This window comes from Eumetopias jubatus, unplaced genomic scaffold, assembly GCF_037043125.1.
Source record: "Eumetopias jubatus isolate StellerSeaLion01/CBP00866 unplaced genomic scaffold, mEumJub1_p1.0 scaffold_14, whole genome shotgun sequence".
Lineage (NCBI taxonomy): Eukaryota > Metazoa > Chordata > Mammalia > Carnivora > Otariidae > Eumetopias > Eumetopias jubatus.
This window is the reverse complement of record NW_028274820.1, coordinates 50,784,327-50,804,817: the sequence shown is the minus strand read 5'-3', so window position 1 is coordinate 50,804,817 and position 20,491 is coordinate 50,784,327. Positions and strand designations below refer to the sequence as shown.

The 20,491-nt window shown below is 39.4% G+C and overlaps 2 protein-coding genes across 4 annotated transcripts in view; one reads left to right on the top strand and one right to left on the bottom strand.

Moving 5' to 3' along the window:
• Window positions 1-9,562, bottom strand: part of BZW2 (basic leucine zipper and W2 domains 2) — a 61,361-nt gene extending 51,799 nt beyond the window's left edge. The window contains exon 1 of the mRNA XM_028119644.2: window positions 9,426-9,562. The gene's annotated coding sequence lies outside the window, so the exon portion shown is untranslated. The remainder of the gene's footprint in view (window positions 1-9,425) is intronic.
• Window positions 9,563-9,935: 373 nt separating this feature from the next.
• The window catches only part of ANKMY2 (ankyrin repeat and MYND domain containing 2), a 37,156-nt gene continuing 26,600 nt past the window's right edge, over window positions 9,936-20,491 (top strand). For 2 of the 3 annotated variants that reach the window (XR_003611730.2, XM_028119530.2), the window contains exons 1-2: window positions 9,937-10,230; window positions 15,526-15,590. Coding sequence is in view for 2 of the 3 variants with exons in the window: in XM_028119530.2 (XP_027975331.1) it covers window positions 10,164-10,230; window positions 15,526-15,590 (132 nt within the window). In the remaining variant the exon portion in view is untranslated. Of the gene's footprint in view, window positions 10,231-15,525; window positions 15,591-20,491 lie in introns of all 3 variants that reach the window. The other variant, XM_028119524.2, reaches the window with a different exon arrangement.

Genomic DNA, 20,491 nt, shown 5'->3' with positions numbered 1-20,491 from the left:
GAACACATGAACAGATGTCTTCCTCCAAAGAAGACATACAAATGGCAAACACACATGAAAAGATGCTCAAAATCACTCATCATCAGGGAAATCCAAATCAAAACCACAATGAGATACCACCTCACATGGGTCAGAATGGCTAAAGTTAACAAGTCAGGAAACGACAGATGTTGGCAAGGATGTGGAGAAAGGGGAACCCCCCTACACTGTTGGTGGGAATGCAAGCTGGGGCACCCACTCTGGAAAACAGTATGGAGGGTCCTCAAAAAGTTAAATATAGGGGCGCCTGGGTGGCTCGGATGGTTGGGCATCTGCCTTCGGCTCAGGTCATGATCCCGGGGTCCTGGGATTGAGTCCCGCATTGGGCTCCCTGCTTCTTGGGAGCCTGCTTCTCCCTCTACCTTTCTCTCTCTCTCTCTCTCTCTCTCTCTCTCTGTCTTTCATGAATAAATAAATAAAATCTTTAACAGAAAAAAAAAGTTAAATATAGAGTTACCCTATGACCCAGCAGCTGTACTACTAAATATTTATCCAAAGGATACAAACATAGTGATTCAAGGGTGCACATGCACCCCAATGTTTATAGCAGCAATGTCCACAGTAGCCAAACTATGGAAAGAGCCCAGATGTCCATGGACTGATGAATGGATAAAGATGTGGTATATATATATAATGGTATATTACTCAGCCATCAAAAAGGATGAAATCATGCCATTTGCAATGGTGTGGATGGAACTAGAGGGTATTATGCTAAGCGAAGTAAGTCAATCAGAGAAAGACAAATACCATAAGATTTCACACATATGTGGAATTTAAGAAACAAAACAGATGAACATTGGGGAAAGGAAGGAATAATAAAATAAAAACAGGGAGGCAAACCATAAGAGACTCTTAACTACAGGGAACAAACTGAGGGTTGCTGGAGGGCAGGTGGGTGAGGGGATGGGGTAACCACGTGATGGGCATTAAGGAGGGCCCTTGATGTAATGAGCACTGGGTGTTATATGCAACTGATGAATCACGAAATTCTACCCCTGAAGCTAATAATATACTACTATATGTTAACTAACTTGATTTAAAAAAGATCTTAAAAAAAAAAAAAAAGATCATAAATCCAGGAAGCTGTTGAAGTTAGTTTGGAAAAGTAATAAAGTCCTTTGTGGGAATGTACAAGAACAGGATGACAGTAGGATATTCTAAAATTGCTCACCTCACAGTGGCTTATGATGTATTCTCTGCAGTGTTATAAGAGTTGGTATTCCTTCTTATTACTTACCTCTGCCTGAGGGTTTTATTATGATTTATTTAGAAGTCTTCAAAGATAACAGTACATCTAACTGTTTTTTGAAAGTCCTCATCTAACATAAAAATAAATTGAAATATGAATAGACAAAATATAATTCTACATCTTTCACAGATTTAAGTTATTGTTTTCCTACTAAAATATTATTTGCATAATTAAGAAAATTAAAGGCAGCCCAAAATGACACTATATTTATGTATATATGTATGTATGTATTAAAGAACCCATTTATTTAAGAAAGAGAAAGAGAGAGCACTAGCACAAGTCGGGGGAGGGGCAGGGGAAGAGGGAGGAGTGGGCGCCCCGCTTAGTGCGGGGCTCGATCCTAGGACCCTGCAATCAGGACCTGAGCCCAAGTCAGATACCTAACCGACTAAGCCATCCAGGTGCCCCAAAACACTATCTTCAATATTAATGTGGGGCATTATGCTTTTTTACATATTATCATTATATTTTTCTTTTTTGACATAAACAAAAGATACACCTGATATTAAAAATCAAGAAAGAATAACAAAGGCATTGTCTCTTTGGCATTTGCCAAAAGAATAGTTCATTCAGTAAGTTACCTAAACCTTTATTTTCAAAATAGATGGTTTACAAATATGACTATCAGAATAGATGGTTTACAAATATGACTATCAGAACATTTTTTGGCACTCTTCACTCAACACATGCCAAATTCAGAACAAGTCAAATCATTCCACTTGGCATTTAACTGCCCAAAAAACACTTACTAAAGAGACCCATGACATCAATAGCAACATTAGAGTGAGCTAAGAATGAAAAGTATTCTTGTGTATATCCTGCTAATATTTGCACATTTTATATTAAAAATCCAAAAATTATTCTGAACCATCAAGTATTTTATTCCCTAATAGATACCAAGGGAAAATGCTGCTGAAACTCCTAATGACAACCACAATCCTGCATTAAAATGATTCACATTAATCTGATTATTAAATACCTGTCCTATCTCTTGGGTTTAACTGTTTCAGCATTCCACTGAGTAAAAGTAGGAAAAAAAAAAATCGGAATAGTCTGATTGGAAAAAAGTCAAATTGAAAGAGTAAAAAAGTCCTAAAATTTCTTTAAGGTACAGATTTAAATAATTCCATGGATTAGATATTCAGATAGATTTTATTTAAAAAATAAACCTCACAAAGAATTTCCTACTTATTTTCTAGCTATTTATATTCTAGTTATTTTGAATAATTTCAAATCACTGTGTAATTAAGGGCAAAATATTCTAATAGATGTATGATTTTCTCTTCCATTGTTTGTTTTAATATCTATTATCAACTTCCTGCTAACACCAATGCAGAAGACAGGTGTTTGTGATTTTGAATTTAGTCTGAAACATGTGATATCACATTTTATAAAGTACTTGAGAGCAAGAACACCATCAAAGTGTACTTTAAAATATAATCTACTACTTTTATGATCTTAAAAAGTTGACACATTGAGGAAAACATGTTTTTGAGTGAAATCATTGCAAGTTCCAGTATGGTTGGCTGTGAAACTGTAGCCCATATTTATCTTATAAATATTTATAATGTTATAATATTTTTTATAATTGTTTTTCTAGGGGGTTGTTCTCCCTGGAATGCTGTCCATTCTCTGGCTTGCCAAATTCACCAATCCTTCCAGACTCAGTTCAAAATCTCACTTTCTCCAGGAATTAGCCCTCCCACTGAGCTCCACCCATTCTGGAATTCATACTCATGTCTGTACAGCTCTGGTTGGAGATTGAAGGCTGTGTGGAGGAGGGGTCATTTGAGCTGAGAAGGATCTGAGTAAAATTTGATACGCAGAAATGGGTGGAGGAGGGCATTCCAGGATCAGGAAGCCAGTGGGTGGGTAGAGGAGTAACAACATTGTTCCAATTAGAGCTGAAAGATTGGCAGGCGCCAGGGAAGCCACTTGAACAAGCAAAGAGTTCTCAAAGGTATCTAACCTGTGGGCTGACATAAACAGGGCAGAGCTTTAGGAGGATTACTTCATTCAGTCCCTACTGGTCCACGGATTGGCCTGTCTCCTGAAGGATAGTATAAGCCTCTTGAGGACAAAGATCATGTCTTATTCTTTGGGATTTATTGATCATAACAGATGCACACCAAGATTTTTCTTATTAACATACCAATTCCGAGATATAATTATATCTTTTATGACTCTCTCTTTAAAAATAATTTTTATCGTGGGGTGCCTGGGTGGCTCAGTCTGTTAAATGTCTGCCTTTGGCTCAGGTCATGATCTCAGGGTCCTGGGATCAAGCCACACAGGTCCAGCTCCCTGCTCAGCCTCTGCTTCTCCCTACTGCTTCTGCTTGCTCTCTCTCACTCTCTTTCTCTCTCTCTCTCTCAAATAAACAGAATCTTTAACAAAATAATTTTTATCTTCCCAAATCGAGGAAGATAGGTGTATAGCAAATACTAATGTCAATACAATTTTATATTGAAATGTTTTATCAACTGGCCTATAATTGTGTTTTTCCCAACTGTAAATGACAGAATTGGCCCTAAAAGTAACAACTTGCTTTTATATAACATTTTACAGTACAGGGTATCCTCAAGCATCCTCAAAGTCACCCTATAAGCTTGGTGAGCATCTCTGTTTTATATATATGAAGAAACTGAAAGCAAGGGAGATTGCTTTGGAAAATACATTTCATCCCAGAAGCTGGAGCCATGGTTTTCTCCCTCCAATTCCCAGAGCTCTGGTTGTGCTTGGCTGTCTCCCAGAGACCATCCATAATCATTTCCTACCAGATCAGAAGAAGCTACTTATTGGGCCTGCTTTACTCCACGATCAACAGACCAGGAAGAGATTCTGCTCAGAGGGTGATCAATGTAGTTTAAAGGGCTGCTTTGTCTTCTGGGTTTAACACAATTGCACAATAGACAATCAAATGGCAAAAGACAAAACCACCAATTTTCTAGCCTAAATGTATTAATTGGGAATTAAAGGGAATACTTTTTCCTTCTGATGCAGAAATAGCTTTCTATTTTTAATTATTGGAACAGTTCTGTTATACTTAGATAAGAGGCACAGGCCTAGAGTTTTAAAATGCAAAGCAATATAGTTAATATAAATATGAGTTGAAGCTGGAGATATTCTAATCTCTGCTTCAACAATATCTGGCAGTGATAATGGATTGGCTACATTGTCCTTAGACTACTTCACTTTGAAGCTAAGTAAATCTTCAAAAATCCTTCAAAGTCTGGGAAGATATGTCAAAAATGATACAAAAAAGTCCATGTTGGCCTTGGGAAACATTAACATTTAAAAAGTCCAAAACATAAGAAAAGAAACATAAACATCAGGAAATATTAAGTTACAAAGTTGTAAGAATCCAGGAAGTAACTGTGAAAATAAGCATTTAGTTTAAGCAAATCCTGAGTAAGACTCCTGTAGGCACAAGTTCTGTCTGGCCCTTCTATTCCTACATTAATATACTTGTCCTAACAATGCTGATATTGCTCACAACAGTTTTGGTACTTCTTTTTTGGGAAATGGTTTAGGAGACATAGAAGAAAACCAGTATCTCCATTCATATCTTGTTTTTTTCAGTTAAATTAAATATTTCGTACCCTTTGTTCAGGCTGTCTGCAAATTACTTTGTCATTTTTCAGAAAAGATGAAAATTAGCTTCCAGTGAGATATTCATAAGCCTGTGACACAAGCACTGAGCAATGCCACCTACCTTTTAGTTTTGTGGAGAAGCTAAAATGTGATATGAAAAGTTTATGGAAATGCATTGTTCACAAGACAGTCCTCTGCAGATTGAGGTGTAACTCTTTTAACATTAAATGAATAATTGCATAAGCTAAACCCCAAGTATAGAGAAAGAACATTTGTATTCATATTATTTCTTCTGCTTTGTTAAACAACAATGACAATTTTTAGAGGTTGTAATACTTCCAAATTCTCCTTTCAAAAACTTCATTATGGAAAAGTTCAAACATACCCAAAAGTAGAGAGAACAGTTTAATGAAGTCAATGTACTCATCATCCAGCTTCAAGTGTTAACAAGTCAATTTCCTTATTAATACTCTTACTCAGTGTCTGTCCTCCATGGTCACAGAATTATACTGAAGCAAATCTCAGATGTCATATACTTCCCTCCTTAAATAATTCCATACATATCTCTAAAAGACAAGGAATCTTTTAAAAATATATCTACAATAGTTTTTTCAAATGTAAAAAAAATTCCATAATAGCATCAAATACTCTCTCAGTCAAAAAATGTACCTAAGAAAATCAAATGTCAAGGAAACATTACCCGGAAAGATACAATGCTCAAAAATGAGCTATTCCCCTGCAAAGAAAAGGAAAAAGCAATCTCTCAAAGCAGAGAGTTGGAGGTCTGGGGATTTAATGGGGGAAATCCTGGAATGGTATGCAAAATCTGTAATATGTGCAAATCAACCATTTTTTTTTCTTGGTTGACAGCATTCATCAATCAGTGTGTCAAGAAGCTTGAGAACGAAACATTTAAAGACCTTCTGCCCTTGGTTATGGCTCTGTGTGCTCGGTGCCACATCATCTCACATGGCCAGGAAGGATTAGTCAAGTAGGGAAACAAATCCACCTAAAATAACTTAGAGAGCAAACTAAATTCAAATCAGCAAGCATGGAGTATACACTAGGTGCCAGACACTGGGATACGATTTTGAGAAACAAGCATAAATTAGTCCTAGTTAATTCAGAGTTGAGGAGATGGGGTCAAACAGATTCATAAGAACTATACCAGCATGTCATGAAAAGGTACTGCTTCAGGTATTTTCATGGGGAGCCAGAGGAAGAAGCAATGATTGGGGTGGGGAGGCATTAGGGCTCCTAAGAAGGTAGGAGAGGCTTAGAGCATGCCAATAATGGTACCAGCGACTCCTGTGTAAAGATTTTTACTTATCTCCCTCAAACGCAAGAAGAAATGTGTTTCCTAGCATCTGTGATGCCCTCACTGGATAAGGTGGGAAAGGTGATCATGAAAAAAAGTGGTATTTTGAAAGTTGAGCAGTCCATCAGATCTGAGGAGAAGACAAGAGACTTAGTGGTGAAGGAAGGGAGGGCATTCCAGGAAGAGAAAAACAGGACAAAGGGGTGGAAATTACTGGCATGTGAGGGACCCAGCAGTGTGGTGACTTTAGAGTGTGTGGGAGGGGCTGGCTGACTGGAAATGCAGGCTGGGACCAGAAGATGGAGCCTTCCAAGCAAGAACTGGGCCTCTGTTCTGTGGCCAGTGGAAAGCTATTCACACGTTTTAAGTGAATCAATTCTGTCTTTACAGAGTATGTCTCATCCTTGGGGGGATGATGGGTGCTCAAGGTTCACTGAACTGGTGGCACCTTGAATAAGCGCATGGGCTCGAGGTGAGAGAGAAGCAGGCTACTTAGGAATTCACAGCAATGGGCCAGAAGAGGTCTAGGGTGGCAGTAATAGAAAAGAGAGGAGACACAAAAATTTCAGACGTTTCAGAAAACATTATTTTTAAAAAGGTGACAAAAGAAACAGAAGAGAGACCGAAGCATCATGCAAATATTATTATGCAGTGTGGAAGTCTGTTTCTATGTTCCATTTTCTGTCCTAAAGTGGGAATATACATATAAGCCATTAACACATAAAATATCTCAGGAAGGATATGAGAGAAACAGATATCAGTGGTTGCAGGGCATGCAGAGAAAAGACTAGTAAAAGAGGTAGGGAGGAGGCTTTTGTACCTGTGGCATGCTGAACCACGTGAATGTATTATCTATTGGTTAGCGGAAAGAATATATAATTTCGCCCTTACTGCCAGCCACATAGACGGAAAATCGTAGAAAGAGAAAAGGTTTTGGAGACACATCTGGGTTCCAATTCTGGCTCTGACACTTCCTAACTGGTGGGCAAATTTATTAAGTTCTTTTAGTTTCTGTCCTCTTATTTGCCGAGAGAGAGATTACATTGGCTAATTCAGGTCACTCTAACAATGGTTAAATTTAATCCCATAGAAAGCATCTGCTAGAATATCTGGCACAAATTAAATACTCCATAAGTAGGTGGCAGCTATTTTATTACCAATAAAACTTCTAATACATTCTTAGTACAAGAAAAGTTCCTTGATCAACTTTAAGGTATGCTCATTAGCTAATCTTATTCCTACATTAAATATTTACTCTGTACAAAATGATTAATCCATCTGATGAATGCTATCCATTACACATCTGTTTCTAAGAATTTAAACAACATATTATTTATCTGCATTTCTTTGTAGATGTTAGTTTTTGTCTTTAAATGGCACTGACTAAATGTACTGAAGTCATATAGTCAGAGGACTAAATATCAACCAGATGCCAATAAGCACCAAGAAAATAGGTAACAAGTTGCTATCCTCCAGGAACTAACAACTTCAGTGAGACAAACAGGTGTGACCTTCAAGTAACCATGGCCCCAATGTGGCACAAGAGATGGAAATACTGGCAATGAAGTACCCAATTCTGGACACACATCCACCATAAGATGTTCGGTTACATGTTAGAGGAGGTTACTCTACAAGCATTTTCTTAGGTTAGTGGGTTTCTTCTGCATGATTCTGTGTTTTAAATCAATTATAACTGTGGCAGTAACAACATTTTAAGTGTTACAAAATATTGGTCACTCTCAAAAGCCTTACTACTTGTGTCTGAACAAGCCGCATCATTATTAAAGCATCATCAAACAACAGTTTCTTTGTTATACATTGAGAAGAATAATTACAAAGTATTTTCATGTGAGATGTTCTGGCTCAGATCTGCCCCAGCCTGTAAAGATGAAGCCTTAAAAAGAAAACAGCTGGAGTTTAGAAAAGATTTTGTTAAATGCAGGAAATAATGATGAACATCTTCCAGGATTTCAGAAGTGTTAGTGAATGCCAAAAAAAAAAAAAAAAAAAAAAAAAAGGAAAGCAGAAAAGAAAAGAAAAGAAAGAAAGATCGAAGGCATAAGGCCAGAAGAAAATGCATTTCATTTCATATATGGCACTGTGGAGAGAAAGAGGGTGGTGGGGATGCTCAACAAAAAAGTCTAGATGATTATTCAAGTATTTCTCTTTGAAGTACATGGGTCTAGGAAGAAAAATCAATACTAGTCCATAGAGAAACAACAGTAACACATAAACACTAATTTCTAAAGAAGCTTTCATTGAGGCCGTAAATATGTTACGGATGCGCGCCCTGGAGGAATGACTGACTTCGTATTAGCCAGCAAGTCTTGCTTCTGAGCCACAAGAGGGTACACACTTGCCTTTACCTCCTAGCTACCTATGGTGGAAGCTCAAAGCTCGAGGCAACATATTACAGTTGAATCAAGGTTGGATTAAGAGGCTAATCTAAGACTATATATAGACAGCAACACCAATTTAATCTCCGCCCCCTTCCCCTCCCCTCCCTATTTCCATAAACCTCAAGATCTGAGTTACAAAGAGACTGGGAACTCTAGCAGAGCAGAGGCCCTCCTTTCCCCCTTCCCCCCCAGGCCATCTCTCATAAACGAAGTATTAGTTTAAGTGTAAATTGCTTCCAAACATCCTTAACAGGCACCATAGGGCGATCAGATCCGGTTTTCTTCTGTAGCTTCCACAGAGGCCAGAGATGACAAGTAGTGTGTGTGTTTTGGACAGCGCGGGTAGGGGGGTAAGGGGGTGGCTGACGGTCGAGGCTTGCCAAAAGAGAAATACCTTCTTCAGAGACTATTCTCATGATGCGTCCACCTCGCTCGCACTGGGGAGCGCTCCTCCCCATCCCACCCCTAGCCCCAAGCCCCAGTCCCCGCCTCTGGGAAGCCACATCTGGCGGTGCCACGCACGAGACGATATGCACCCGCCGCTTCCCACCGCGTGGCCCGCCCCCGCCGGCTCGCTGTCCCAGGGTCTCCCCGTGCGGCCAAATGTGGCAAGTGGAGAATCTTCAATCTGGGGTACTGATACGCAGTATATGCGATGGTACTGGGGTAGAGGGCAGGCTTCCCCACCGGGGGACAAGAAGCCACCCCAGCAGGCACATGCTTCCTGCCCGCCAGCTCCCGCCCGGATGGAAGCCCCCGGCGGGGCGGCGGCCGCGGTTCCCGCAGCCTTACAGGCTTCCCCTGTCCCATCTGGGTTGCTTCTCACCTGTCCGAGGAGGTAGCGGCGACGCGCGAGGCTGCAGGCTGCGGCGATTCCGGCAGCGGCGGTGGCACCCGCGGCAGTGGCGGCGGCAGACAATGGAGGAGTGAAGGACAGACACATTGACATCGACCCACAGAGCCCGGCGCAGCCCCGCCTCCCGCACCGCCCCGCCTCCCAGCCCGCCCCCGGCCCGGGCTGCGCCACTCCTGGGAAAACGGTGGGGGCTTGTGGAGACAGCCAAGGGACCTCTGCACGCCCCGAGCAGCCATGGGCGGACCCGGAACTTCTGAAGAGAGAATTTAAATATTGCGTGTGTCTAAATGTCTGAACAGAGCGCAGGAAGGGGGTGGGGAACGTGGAAGAGGAATTTGATTCCCCCCTCTGATTTTCTCCATTGGGTTTTTCCTTGCCAGGCTGCTCCAGTAGGAGTCTCTCGCTGCCGCCTCCTGCAGCTCCTCCTCCCGGCCTGGCCAATGACGCGCGGGCGGGCGGTGACTGTCGCTGGGCTTGCAGCGACAGACCTCCCGGCTCGCCGGAGCTCGCCAGCTGCTCGCCAGCCCGCGGGAGGGAGGAGAGAATTCGAATGCTTCCGCGGTTGGCTACTCAGCGTCCTGGTCTCGAGTTGCCCCATTGCGGTTGTCATTCCTAACACACACACACACACACACACACACACACACACACACACAGTTTCTTTTTAATACCTCCAAAGAGACAATCATCTTCAAGCTGGCGGGAGCAATGGTTCATATAACGAAAGGCGAGCTGACCCAGGAAGAAAAGGAGCTGCTAGAAGTCATCGGGAAAGGTATGGGTGCTGGGCTGCAACGGGGCGCTGCCTGCCTGGTCTGGGGGCGTGGCGGAGGCCTGGGGGCGCCCCTGGCCGGGCTGACCCTCCACTGCGGTTGTGCGAGGTTCGTGGCCTCGCACCGGGAAATAGCGTTTCTCCCAGTGGTCTGGCACCGGTTGCGGGGGCGGAGAGGAGGGGGACGAGACGCTGGGACAAGAGCGGAGGCTGCAGGGGTTCGTCTCCCAGACCAGCTTTGGAAAGATACACATTTCCAGGTCCCAGCTTAGATTATAATGAGCGACCTCTGTGTGTGGGTCCCATGGTGCGGATTCTTCGAAACTCTCCAGGTGATTTTGACCACAGTCTGTCTTGGCGACAGTGGCCTCAGGTTCTTAGAAGGGTGTCTAAAGGGCCGTTTCGACTTCCGGAGGCCGAAAGATCTGGATCCCATAGCTGTCCCCGCCCCCGCCTGGGGGTGGAGGGAACTCCTAAGGAGAAGGGTTCTTTATAAGGGCACAGAACTAGGTCTGTAATTTGCTACATTGAGGGTTCTGCGTCCGGGCCTCCCCGGCTTCCTTCCAGAAGCCCCCGGCCCCCGCAGGAACCCGCAGGGAAGCGAAGAGGTAGACTAGGCGTCCACAGCCCTCGGCGCACTTAGCACAGCTTCGATCTTCTCCCGGCGCTCTTCTGCGCCTTCCCTTCCACTCTCCCAACGCCTGTCCCACTTCCGCCCCTTCGGGTGCTGGGGAGGGAGATGTAGGCCGCCGGGACGAGCCAGAAGCCATGTTTCTCCTTCAGTCCCCGAGTGGGTGTCCCAGAGGAGTTCCCTGCTGAGTCCCGTTACCTGGCAGGTGCCAAGAGCGTGACTACGTGACTTCTCCTGCACAGTCATTGCTCGGGGATGGGCATGGGTGGGACTGCGGACAGAGTTAAGGTGGTTGGTTGACGCTCAAGAGTGAGATAGCCACATCTGCCCTGGAATGGCAGAGAGGCCAGTTATCGCAGCACAAAGGCTTCCCAGTTTCCAGTCTTCTTTCTTTTAAGCAGCCAGACTCAAATCTGCATCCCCCAGAGAGTAAGGCAAATTTATTCTTCATACTGGCAAGGGAAGTCTAAATGTAAAAGAGAAAAAAAAATCGTATTTGAACGCAACAGGTGCTGATGAGCTGAGCCCACCTCATCTGATCTCAACAATTTTAAGTCAGTCACAGCTACATTTATCGTAAGTCTTCTTTGCCTAGAACTGTGGGACATGGAGTTGATGCTTTTATTGTTTGTTCTGCACAGTTCTGGCCGACCTTTTTGGCACTGCAGTCTTTTGTTCTTCCTATCTCTGGGTAATTTCTCCCTTCCCTCAGTGGCTCTGGGATTCAGTTCAAAAAACATGTGAGCCCCCGCTGTGTGCCAGGTACTGTGCTGGGCAAAAGGAAACAGGATCCACTCAAAATCCACACACATTCTGCTTTTAAACAGTCCAGAGCTATCAGTTTTTCAAAGTATAAACAAGTGAGCAGTTTTATAAAGTGGGTTTCTGGAAGGGATGGGGGGCGATCCTTGGATATTTTCTTAGGTGTACACCAGTTTTTATTTTAAAGATGGTGTAAAAGAGAATTAATGTCAAGTTTAGTCTGGTTAGTACTATGATGTTTCTAGGTCCACACGACATCAAGTTGCATTCGAGCTGAGACAACGTGGTTCACCAATTTCATTGGCCCAAGCCATGAGAAAATAACTGAGATGGACTTAAGTCTGTGATACATTCTTGTCAAGTGAAGGTCCTTGGGACATCACTGTACTCTTAAAGAAAAATAATGGGAGATATGAGAAAATAACAACTATAGTCAGCCTTTATTGAATGTTGGTATGAGCCACATAATTCTTAGCACTTTACATGTGTTGATACATTTGATCTTGATGAGCTAGGAATTATTTTTAAGCAACAGCATGATGAGAGACTACATGGGGTGTTGGTTCACCATGCAGGTCTGATTTGGAATCCTACCACAATCATTTTGCTGGTGATGTGGCCTTGGGCAAGTTACTGTTTCTGAGCTTCTGGTTCTCCTTGGTTAACATTGTTGGGAGGATCAAATGAGTTAGTGTCTGTAAAGCATTTAAAGTGCTATTTGTCTTGTCTGTTATTATGGTAAAGACAGTGATCTCCAATTTATAGACACAGAAACTGAGGAACTGAGAAGTTAGATAACTTGTCCAGTGTTACACAGGAAATAAGTGGCAAAGGAGAGATAGCATTTGGCCTGTAGTCCTAGAAATACACTGGACTTGAAAACTAACTAAACAGGGGCACCTGGGTGGCTCAGTTGGTTAAGCATCTGCCTTTGGCTCAGGTCATGATCCCAGGGTCCTGGGATCGAGCCCTACATCGGGCTCCCTGCTCAGTGGGGAGCCTGCTTCTCCCTCTCCTTCTGCCCGCCGCTATGCCTACTTGTGATCTCTCTCTCCCTCTCTCTGTGTCAAATAAATAAAATTTAAAAAAAGAAAAGAAAACAAACTAAACAAAAAATGAAACCAGAACCATAGCAGTCCATACCATAGTCACTTCTAGAGGCATTTTAATTTCAGCCTCACAGTATCATCTATCAAGTTAAATTCATTTTAAATTCTAAATGTTATTGATTTTGTAGTTTTGTGTGCATTTAATTTGTAAAATATTTTTTGGTTTACAATGGAATGAAGGTCCTAAGCAAAGTTTATATTTATATTCATAAGAAACATTTTTTTAAAGTGGGTGGGTAGAGTTCTTAATTCTTTTTTTTCCCCTTTAATATATTTCTCGACTTTGGGAAGTACTAGATTAGTCAGCACTAGTACTTGGAACTGACAATAAATTTTCGGCCAAGTATGACCTGTCATTTTGGCCAATCCAAAATAAACTCAGCAAATTACTGAGTATCTCTCTTCAGTCAGTCAGAGCCTTCAGAAGTTAAGCAGACTGTGAGTGATACTTAACCATCTAGAGAATACTACACATTGCTCCTGGACATTTTTAGAATGATTTCTTCTTCAAGTGAATTCATATGCTAGGTAGTTTATAGAGTGTATATTTGTTAGAAATGCCAAGAAGAAGTTCCAGATAAAACTGAGTTCTTTCATATATACCATTCATATCATAGTTAATGATGGCACCCATTCAATGACATTTAAGAAGAGAAAATTGAAATCACTGAAGCACATCCAGTGGGCTTATATTACATGCAGATTGACCCATTCTTCTAAGTTCTGATATCTTTTTTGTTAAGCACTGAGGAAGCACTATTTCAAAATAAATTAAACTTTCCTTAAGGGTATAAACCAGAAGATCTTCATTACTTGTTTAGTACCTGAAATCTCTGGGATTGTGGACTTAATGAGAAAGTAATGAATTTACTACTTTTTTTCATTATTTACATAAAAGGAATTATGAAATAGGCTTAGACAATAAGGTTTATTTAACCAACTATATTGAGGTATAAAATACGATAAATGGTGCATATTTAAGTGTATTCTAAACCTTCTATAATTTTCTACTGATGTCATTAAATTAGGAAAATAAAATTAGAAGTCCATCACAAGTTTTTCTTCTTTGGGTATTTTGCTCATCTATTTTCCAAAATTTGTTTGAGAAAAAAATTTTCATCTTGGTCCCTGTATTTTAAAAGGCTAACTGATATTCAGTGGTATATGTGTGCATGCCTCATCTTAATTTCCTTACTTTAAATGGCTTCCTGACAAGACAGATTTAACTTAGACTGTTGGCCATTGGGCTAAACATTTTGTAGAATTATCGACCTGTTCTCTCACGTGAGCCCAATGTTTATTATTATAACCCCCACCCTCTCCCAACACGGAGCATGCTTTGACCTGCTCACAGCCCCTATAGTATTCTCCCTTTCCTGTGTAAACATCTCCGGATCAGATGGAACATCATTTCAGTCGTTTCTCAGTGGATAATGGAAATCAGCCAAAGCATCTCCCTGAAGTGAAATTGAGGTGCCGGAGTTTTTGTTCTATTTTCATTCCTTTCTAAAGATGTAGGAGAAAGTCTCTGATGAGAAGGCCAGATATGGATAAGTTCCACATAGAACTTCCTTATGCTTGAGAGCTTTCCCCCATTCATTCCGTAGCCCTTCAGCCCGTGATACTAACTGCCCTCAGATGGAGTACAGGGTCAGAAAAATGCACTATTTACAAGATAGTGCTGTCAGAATCCAGGGACTTGTAGATCATTCACTTGACACATTTCCCCAGCAGAGCTATTTCTCTGTCAATCTAGGAGACATTTCTCTGTTCCCTGTTGGTGTGAGGCAACCAGACGACTTGCCTAAGGAGCAGGTGAGGGAGAGAGAAGCATACTAATCTTTATTCTGCATTCCACATTTAACTCTGGAAAACTAGCAGATTTTAGCATGTTCTTAAACTGTAATTTTCAGCTGAAAGAAAAAACTCCTAGTTGTGGGATGCTCCTATTCTTTTATGTCCTTGTGGAGAAGAAGCTCATCTCCTTTCTTCCTGAGAACGTTCAATTTCATTGTTCCTTTCCCCGTCAAATCAGAAATTTTTTGGCAGAACGAGTAGCTGACTATTATTAACGATGATAATAGCAACATTCTCTCTTGCAACTACTTGATTGTTTCAGTATGCCTTACAGAAGACTGGAAAAACCTGACGGTTGTGGCCCAATTATAGCTTATTTCCAAATTTACAAAGGACTAACCTTCAGGTTTATGTTCGAGGACATTCATTATGACAGTCTGAGTACTGACCATAAGGCACTTTTCTATGGAACCAGCCTTCAAAGAAATGTTTACCTAAGCATTTCTAAACCAAGAATTCTATTATAAGTATGCTGCCATCAATTCACAGGGTCTCGTGATGACAGAGTATAGAAATACTGACTGTACTTAGAACTCCAATTATTAGATTGACTGGAATTTAAGGTTTAGATGGTGGGTTGGACTAGATGCCCTTCAAGATTTCAGTATTAAGTCTTATTTATGCTTTGTGGTTATTGTATCATTGCCAAAAGGAAAATATGGCCAATTTAATATACCCTAAGGTCAGTGGAAGTAAAAACAAGATGGAGCTATTTTAGTTTCTATAAATCTGTTCTTCTGGATAATTATTTGGTGGAAAAATACTATGTGTTGATGCTTTATTTCTTAACGATCTAACCAGACTAGTTTTAATTTTACATATAACCCTTTAACATTTGTTTCCATGATGATAGATTTTTTTTTCTGTCGTAATGATAAATAACCTTATTTTGCATTTTTTTTCTTTCCTTCCTTCCTTCCTTTTTTTTCTTTTTTAAAGGTACTGTCCAAGAAGCCGGAACACTATTAGCCAGCAAGAATGTCCGTGTCAACTGTTTGGATGAGGTAAAATTTAAAAAGTTGAATAAAGTGCTTTACTTTTTATAAGAATGAATAATATATGAAATGTAATGGTAACAGTTTTCTAGCATTTGTGCTTAAGTTATATTAATCTCTAAACCAAATGTAAGTAGACAGGTTACAAAAGATAAATAAGCATATAAAAACATGTTTAATTTTATTAATCAAATAAGTCCAAATTAAACCAAATCATACCATTTCTTGAGAAACATTGGACTTTTATATACTAATGGATTAGGTGTAAATTGACCTCACACACTGAAGAAAATTTTAGAATATGTGTCATTTTTAAATGTGCATACTTTTGATACGGGAATTCTGGTTCTAGGGTAAGCTAATCAAACCTAAACTCAACTTCCTAGAATAATTGCTCTTCAAAATAATTTTCTGCAATGATGGCGGTGTCTTTTCTGACCTGTCCAGTATCAGCCATTAGCCATGTGGGGCTAGTGTCTATTTTATTATACAGTGTGGCTCTAGTGCTAGAAAGCTAGATGAACATCACTTGCTCATGCAAGAGGGGAAGCGGTTTTATTGCCTCTTTACCCAGAAATGTGTATCAAAATTAATGTCAGACAAAATAAAGTTTAAAGCAAAAAAATTTTTAAAAGATGACTTTTTCTCATAGATTAAATTAATAACCCACCAAGAATATAGTAGCTTTAAGCCTTCCTTATGAGCTCATAAGCTTTGAGATTCATGAAGAAAAAGATAGAATTCAAAGGAGAAATTTGTAAGGTCACAATGATACCTTTAAGAAACCACCAGATTAAGTAGCAAAACAGTAATATAGGGAACAGAAAATTTGGATAACTAATTGACAGTCAATGCACTGTGTGTAAAATGGAAAAAAAATAGTACATTTTCTGTACGTGGAACATTGATAAAAAATAGTCTATGTATTATACTATCTTGTAAAGGAAATTTTAGCTAATTTCAAAGAAGTTCACCTAATGCAGTAGAATACACTGAAAATAAACAAAAATATGATCCAAATAACAAAACAACCTGAAAATTTTATTTTAATTCTAGGTAATTCTTGGGTTAAAGAAGGAATAGAAGTAGAAATTGTCTACTATTTAGAACTGAAAACAACATTTATCAAAAGCTAACATTTATCAAAATCTGGGTTATATGGCCAAAGTGATAGAGGAAATTTTGCAGCATTTATTATTGTACTTTCAATCTGTGGTGTTCTGAGCTTTTAACTCGAAATTTTTAAAAAAGATTAGGCTATACTCAGAGGGTAAAGGAAATGAACCAGTGAACTAAAATAGAAATAAACATTTGAAAAAAAAGCCACGAGGTACAAGCAACAAAAGAAAAAAATAAAATAAAAATTTTTATGCTTCAAGGTATACCATTAAAAAAGTGAAAAGATAATCCACAGACTGGTTTTACAAATTATATCTGATAAGGGACTTATAACTAGAAGCTATTATAAACTTCTACAACTCAGTAATAAAAAAGACAACCCTATTATAAAATGGGCAAAGGATCTGAATAGATACTGCTCCAAAAAGATATTCAAATGACCAATATGCACATGAAAAAATGCTTGATATTAGTTGCCAGGGAACTGTAGTGAGATACCGCTTCATACCCCTGGGATGGCTATAAAAAAAATGAAAGTGAAATGCAAATGAAAAAATGCTCAATATTAGCTGCCATCAAAACTGTAGTGAGATGGGGCGCCTGGGTGGCTCAGTTGTTAAGCGTCTGCCTTTGGCTCAGGTCATGATCCCAGGGCCCTGGGATCGAGCCCCACATCGGGCTCCCTGCTCAGCGGGGAGTTTGCTTCTCCCTCTCCCACTCCTCTGCTTGTGCTCTTTCTCTCTCTCTCTCTCTCTCTCCTGCTGTCTCTCTCTGTCAAATAAATAAATAAAATCTTTAAAAAAAAAACTGTAGTGAGATACCACTTCATACCCACTGGGATGGCTATAATAAAAGAAATAATAACAAGTATTGGTGAGGATGTGGAGAAATCGGAGCCCTCATTAATTGTTGGTGGGTGAATGATGCAGCCACTCCGGGAAACAGGTTGTCAGTTCCTCCATTGGTTAAACATAGAGTTTTTCTATATGACCCAGTAATCCTAGGTATATACCTAGGAAAAGTAAAGCATATATCAACACAAAAGCTTGCTCATGAGTGTTTATAGCAGCATTATTCTTACTAGCCAAAGTTGGAAACAACCCAAATATCCATTAACTAATGAGTGGATAAACAAAATGTAGTATATCCATACAGTGGAATATTCGTTCATAAAAAAGAATGAAGTCCTGGCAAGTGCTATAACATGGTTGAATCTTGAAAATATTTACCAAGTGAAAGAAGCCAGTCACAAAAGACTAAATATTATATGATTTTATTTATAGGAGATGTCCAAAATAGGCAAATCTATAGGGACAGAAAGTAGATTAGTGGTGGCCTAAGGCTGGGTCAGAGAGTAGGGGAGGAAATAGGAATAACTGATAATAGGTATGTAGTTTCTTGTGAGGGTAACAAAAATATTCTAATTGATTGTGGTGATACTCGTATAACTTCTGCAAATATACTGGAAACTATTTAATTGTGTGTATTAAATGGGTGAATTGTATGGTATGTGAATTTTATATCTCAATAATTTAAAAATGAAAGAAAAAACAAAGTTATCAAGACCAAAATATTAGACACAGTTTGAAAAGTCTAAGCCAGAAAATAATGAAATAAACACCAAGAAACTAAGAGAGAGCATGACTGCAATTATAAAGGAAATTTTCATAAGTTTTTGTTTAAGCCAATACATATGAAAACCTATATAAAAGTAACTTAATAGAAAAATAAAAATGAATATATTCATCTCATATAGAATATGAGATTCCAGAAAACTAGAATAATTAAGGAACATTTGTGTAAATGTATTTAAATGCCAACCACTTTCTAAAGCTGCAAACCTGAGTAAGCGTTACAAAACCTTCAAGGACTTCTCATTTTACACAGATTATACTGTTAGTTCATAAAAAGACAGGAAGATACCCAACTCATTTGATAAGACTAGCATAACACTGATGCCAAAACAGGAAAAAGCCAAAGAAAAACTTGGGCCCAATTCAGTTTATAACTCAGATGCAAAAACACTAAGTAAGATACTAGCAAATTGATCCAGTAGTATATCAAAAGAATAATTAGACATAAATAACCCAGTAAGGTTTCTCCAAAAATGATAGGACGGTTTAGTTTTAGAAAATCTTTCAATATAGGGCACCTGGGTGGCTCAGTTGGTTGGGCAACTGCCTTCGGCTCAGGTCATGATCCTGGAGTCCTGGGATCGAGTCCCGCCTCGGCTCCCTGCTCAGCGGGGAGTCTGCTTCTCCCTCTGACCCTCCCTCCTCTGTCCTTTTTCAAATAATAATCTCCTCTTGCTCTCTGGCATTGTTTCCCTCTTATCGATGTTCTTTTCCTAGAGTACTTGTATCACCGCCTGCCTTGTCACCTCAACTAAAATTTAAATGTCAACGACCTATACTGGAGGGGAATGGAATTAGTTCCTTGCTACCCACAGCGCACAAACCTGTGTCAGACATATATTAGGTAATCAATAAATATTTGCTGAATGAATGAATGCTTTAGGTAATGATCCAGAATTGTAACATAATAGGCTAATATTGATAAATTCTTTCATTTAAGAATTATGGGAGAGAAGCTTCAGTTCTTTTTAGGGTCATTAATATCTAAAGAATTTTAGCTGCTTGTTTTTCATGCTGTTAAGCAGACTTCTTCCAAAATTGCCTTTGGGAAATGACAAGGAAGTGAGGATTTTTACTCTTGGCGTTTCAGTGATTCTAACATGCCATGGATTTTAAGACTCATCCAGATTTCAGAGATATTAAAAAAATGAAGGGGGTGGAGATTGGTGATAATTTGTAAGATTCTAGTATTTGTGAAATACAACTCAATTTCAGAGATCTTAAAATATGAAAATAAAGTGATTCTTAAAACTGATGGATTACAGGGGCGCCTGGGTGGCTCAGTTGAAAAGCGTCTGCCTTCAGCTCAGGTCATGATCCCAGTGTCCTGGGATCGAGCCCCGCATCAGGCTCCCTGCTCAGCAGGAAGTCTGCTTCTCCCTCTCCCACTCCCCCTACTTGTGTTCCCTCTCTTGCTGTCTCTCTCTGTCAAATAAATAAAATCTTTAAAAAAAAAAAACTGATGGATTACATATAACATTATGATAGCATTTTATGAAACCTTATTTTTCTTTTCTAATTTGAGCACGGATGGACATTAGGTATTTTATTTTTCTAACTGATACTAACTTGTTCCATTTTTATAACTAGAACAAGACATTTTCAGTTTATTTTGAACATGGGAATATTCTCTTCTATGTCTAGTAGATTGATAGTATTTTAAATTATTCAATTCCTTTTCTTGATATTTATACTGGAATATACTCTTTTTTCTACTTTTTTTCTTTGCCCATTGAAATGTTTCCACAAATAACAGGCAGTACTGTAACTAAGATAATGCATCATAAAAATTACATTCAAAATTTGTAATTCTTTTTGTTCTTGTAATCCAAAATTGAACTAAAATAAGAAAGTATATGTGATATCCCCTTAACTTGGAAAGTTTCTATACATTTCATAATATATACAAATATCAAATCATTATGTTGTATACCTGAAATTGATATAACGTTGTATGTCATTTTTACCTCAGTAATAGAAAGAAAAGAAAAGCTTACTATAAATTATCACTTAACACATGTTTGGCTTCTATTACCCAGAATCAACCAGCCCAGCACTGAAACTTGATATGGGAAAAACATACACTGCATTATAGACATGACAAAGATAACAATTTCAGAGATTGCTTAGCAAATGATATGATTGGGTTTGCTCATT